Source organism: Triticum dicoccoides, chromosome 6B (genome assembly GCF_002162155.2).
Source record: "Triticum dicoccoides isolate Atlit2015 ecotype Zavitan chromosome 6B, WEW_v2.0, whole genome shotgun sequence".
NCBI lineage: Eukaryota > Viridiplantae > Streptophyta > Magnoliopsida > Poales > Poaceae > Triticum > Triticum dicoccoides.
This window is the reverse complement of record NC_041391.1, coordinates 228,991,806-228,996,057: the sequence shown is the minus strand read 5'-3', so window position 1 is coordinate 228,996,057 and position 4,252 is coordinate 228,991,806. Positions and strand designations below refer to the sequence as shown.

The 4,252-nt window shown below is 49.0% G+C and overlaps 1 protein-coding gene across 1 annotated transcript; it reads left to right on the top strand.

Moving 5' to 3' along the window:
- Positions 1-1,127: 1,127 nt before the first annotated feature.
- Positions 1,128-3,960, top strand: LOC119326755 (protein SMAX1-LIKE 3-like). The gene is made up of 3 exons (XM_037600369.1): positions 1,128-1,914; positions 2,899-3,043; positions 3,123-3,960. The coding sequence occupies exons 1-3, from the start codon at positions 1,193-1,195 to the stop codon at positions 3,882-3,884; spliced, it is 1,629 nt and encodes a 542-aa protein (XP_037456266.1). The 5' UTR covers positions 1,128-1,192; the 3' UTR covers positions 3,885-3,960.
- Positions 3,961-4,252: the final 292 nt, after the last annotated feature.

Genomic DNA, 4,252 nt, shown 5'->3' with positions numbered 1-4,252 from the left:
CAACTCGTGCAAGGTACTCCTTCCATTCCGAATTACTTGTCTTAGATTTGTCTAAATACGGATGTATCTTGCACTAAAATAAGTCTAGATACATCCGTATCTAGACAAATCCAAGACAAGTAATTCGGAACGGAGGGAGTAGATCGGAAAGACTAACATTCACACTCGTGGTAGTTTTACAACTCACCCACACGTGTGGATGACCGTCCAGTCAAGTTTGCATGAATCTTCACATTAAGACAGAATTCGCGTGCCACGTTGAACGGGGCTGGTGTGTGTGCGTTGGAGAGTTTGTCCACACGCCCGCAGCACGCGGTTTGGCAGCTGCGCTGTCTGGGCGAACTAGTTTCTACCCACACAGCCAACACCTAGTTCATGCGCGTGTGGGTGAACTGATTTCGCCGACACGACACCCGTACGTTGTTGGATGGCAAATGCAGTACGCGTACGTGGCAACTAGGTAAACACACATAGCAACTATGATTCGTTGCAAGACGGCAACTGCAGTTACGCGTACGTGGCAACCAATAAACACACATGGCAACTGTGATTAACCATCCATAGCAACTATGGTTGGACCACATGTGACAACTAAGTAAACACACATGACAACTACTGTTTGACCATACGTGGCAAGTAGTTAATCACACACGGCAACTATGGTTTGATTACACGCGGCAACTATCATAAATTAGACATGACAACTATAGTTAATCAAAATAGATAGAGTTGCCATACTTTTACAACTACATTTGCCATCTCCGGATAACTACATCTACCATCCCGAATGGCAACTAAATCGTCATCCCGCGGGAGTACCTAACCTAGCTGCGCCAGGATGTGTGAGCATTTTTGCTTTGTGCCACACGCACGGGATGAAAAGATGAGTAGTACTTTGTTGGGCGTGTAGCACGAAGTAGCTGCGACCACATGTATGGGCTCGTGTGGGCTGCTACCTGCTCACGCCACACACGATGTGTGGGCGGATGGCTAGTGTGTCACACGTGTGACAGTTAGCCGCGTCCAGGTAGATACAAGTACTACATCAGCTCAATTGCTGCTGCATATATGCAGCAGCTGTACACACGTACGCACGCACATCTACCACACCGTTCATCAGCTGAATAGCTACCAGCCTAGCTAGCCCTAGACCACGGCGGTAACTCATTACCTTCCAAGAGCGCGTGTGAATATGCGGAGCGCCGGGTACGCGGTGGTGCAGCAGGCGCTGGGAGCGGAGGCAGCGGGCGCGGTGAGGCAGGCGGCATGCCTGGCGAGGGAGCGGGGTCACGCACAGGTCACCCCGCTCCACGTCGCTAGCGTCATGCTCTTCTCCGCGCCGGGCGGCGGCGGCCTCCTCCGAGCTGCCTGCATCCGGTCCTCTCACCCACCGTCTCATCCGGTCCAGCTCGAAGGGCTCCAGCTCTGCCTCGAGGTCGCGCTCAGCCGCCTCCCGATGGCCTGGCCACCCGCTGCCGCCACGTTCCACCACCGCGGTGCGGGTGCTCCGGTACTGGAGCTATCGAACGCTCTCATGGCCGCGTTGAAGCGCGCACAGGCGCACGGACGCCGAGGCACCACGGACGGCGGCCAGCGGCAGCCGCCAATGATCGCCGTCAAGGTCGAGCTGGAGCAGCTCGCCGTGTCCATCCTCGACGACCCGAGCGTCGACCGCGCCATGCGCGAGGCCGGTTTCTCAGGCTCCCGGGTGAAGGCCAACGTCGGGAAGGGTGACTCGCCGGAGCAGTCTAATAGCGTCCGCATCCACCGTAGCGACGGCATAACTTCTCCGTGTCCGGTTAACAAGGTTATGGCTACACCTACACAGACATCCCCTGGAGCCGTTTGGGATGTGCTCCATCAGCCTGGCGTCGTCCCACATGGAAGCCTCGCACTAAGGCCTAGCTACCAGAGGTAGGAATTGACTGCGTGAACTACTATTACTATCTTACTTTTGGAGTGGGTTGTGCCTGATTTCCAGTCGCGCATATGATACACTGGCAAAGTAATAACCTGATCATGCATATAAACAAGTCACATGCATGCATGCACGCTGGGGTGAACGTGGATTTAAACTAGAATGATTATTGTTGATGATTTTTTTTTGAAAAGGAAGTCAAAATCTACATCAAAATCCATCATAGCTAGTCGATTTAGAAATAATGATTTCTCGATGGATTTACTAATTCTCATATAAATAAGGATTAACTAAATTTCACCTAACTCCTGCGCTGTCTAATTATATGGAGTCATGTGGATTTTTCCTTTTTCTTCTTTTTTCTGTTTGATTGATTTTTTGTGTGGTTTCATTTCTCTCTTTTTCCACGCTCCGTGTAACTACAGTTGCACTTTCGCTGGTTATGCGTAACTACATGTCCACCGTCTCTGCGCAAGTGCAACTTGTGCGCCCACTAAGTGTGTGGAACGTCATGTCCAAGAGTGACGCGTGAATGCAGTTGCATGCTCGTCAGCCGTGTCCAGCCACATTTATATATTTTCGGAAAATGAAATACAATAAAAAAGTGGGAAAAGGGAGGGAAGAATAAAAGTGAAAGAAGAAGAAGAAAAAAAAAGGAAAAATAAACAGTAAAAAATCCTATGGTGAGGAAGTTACATGTGGAGACATTTACTTGAATCTCTAATAGATGAGAGCTAGAGGGAACCCATTTCTCAAATTACTACTCATAAACATCTCATCGAGAGCTGCTCATCATTTTTGTACCTCACAAATCTCAGGGTTTAGATTTCACAACTGCCAGTGATAACTTAGAAATAGTTATGCATTTTCCAACCTACTCTAAGTTCTAAAAAACGTTATTTTCCACCGGTCGGAGAAATAGCAAAAGTGACAAATTAAGCTCTAACAATATTAATTGGTGTCAGTTATTCTTCATCCAGGGGTGATCAAGCGTGCGAAGCAAAACCAAGAGAAGCAGGGTGGTCGGCTTTTGTTAGCCTCACTAGGGTAGCCACAGCGACGTCATGGCTCCACCTCCAGCATGATGCAATCTCTACATCCCATTTCCACGGCACCGGTCTACAGGTACGTGAAATTCAGTACAAAATTTCAGGGGGTGCTGAGGATTAAAAAACTATGATTAAAATCCACGCAATGCATGCAGCAGCCTACCTGCTGGCAACAGAAGTTCAGCGAGCTCACCGCAGAAAATCTTAAGATTCTATGCGATGCGCTCGAACTGCGCGTCCCGCAGCACAAGGGCATCATCCCCGCAATAGCGGCCACCGTGCTGCGGTGCCGATCCGGCATGAGGAGGCCAGCCGCATCGACCATGTGGCTGCTCTTTCGAGGTAAGGACGTCCACGGCAAGAAGGCAATGGCGCAGGAGCTCGCGAAGCTCGTATTTGGCTCCAACGCCGAGTTCGCCGTGCTTAACTCCAGCAAAGACTCCTCGTGCGGCGCCGGCCATCTCTCCCTCAAGAGGCGCAGGCCGTGGGACGTAGACAATGGCTATGTTGGGATAAGACTGTTCGAAGCAATCCTAGAAAACGGCCATCGTGTTATGTTTATCGATGACATCGACAAACTCGATCCTGAGTCGGAAATAGCGATGGAGAACGTGATCACGATGGGGAGAATCATGGGCTGCAATGGCGGCGGCGTGGTCAGTCTGGAGGATGCCATTGTAGTGTTGAGTTCCGAGGCATCTGAGTCGAGGTCGTTGGCTCCCTCAACCCCTCCGGCGAAGCGACAACAAACTCGTGAGCTAAACCGCGAGGAAGATGGCGCGGAGAAGGGTGTGGAGTCACGTCGTTTTGCCTTTGATTTGAACGCTCGCCCAGACGATGTGGAAGAGAAGGAAGAGAACTCGGCTGACGAAGGGGGGATCATGGGTGTTCTGGATGGTGTGTTCTGTTTCGATTAAAAAAATTGTTTGCCTTTTGTTTATGTTCTCTTCATTTTCTTTCTAGGATAATTCTATTTTCAGTTTTTTCATCGCTTTTTATGGCCATAATGTTTACATTAATTGTGTCATATGTAGGTAGTAATGTTTTGTCTAGATTCTTCACAATCACAAATCTCTAATTACGAATCACAGGCAGATATATATATTCTATGTTTGCGGTGCACACGTACCTAAAATGCGCTTTATTTATGAAAACCGTGCATGTAGGAAGCCATGCATATGTATGTAATCAGTGTTTAAAAGGTGTTGCAATTGACCATTTCTTTGATTTAACAGAAATATCAATTTATTATGTGCAACTCAACGCTCCATGCATGCATGGAGTA

Coding starts and splice junctions, on each gene's coding strand:
- LOC119326755 (XM_037600369.1), top strand. CDS start 1,193: ATGCGGAGCGCCGGGTACGCGGTGGTGCAGCAGGCGCTGGGAGCGGAG. Junction 1,915..2,898: donor CTAAGGCCTAGCTACCAGAG/GTAGGAATTGAC, acceptor TTCTTCATCCAG/GGGTGATCAAGCGTGCGAAG. Junction 3,044..3,122: donor TCCACGGCACCGGTCTACAG/GTACGTGAAATT, acceptor CAATGCATGCAG/CAGCCTACCTGCTGGCAACA.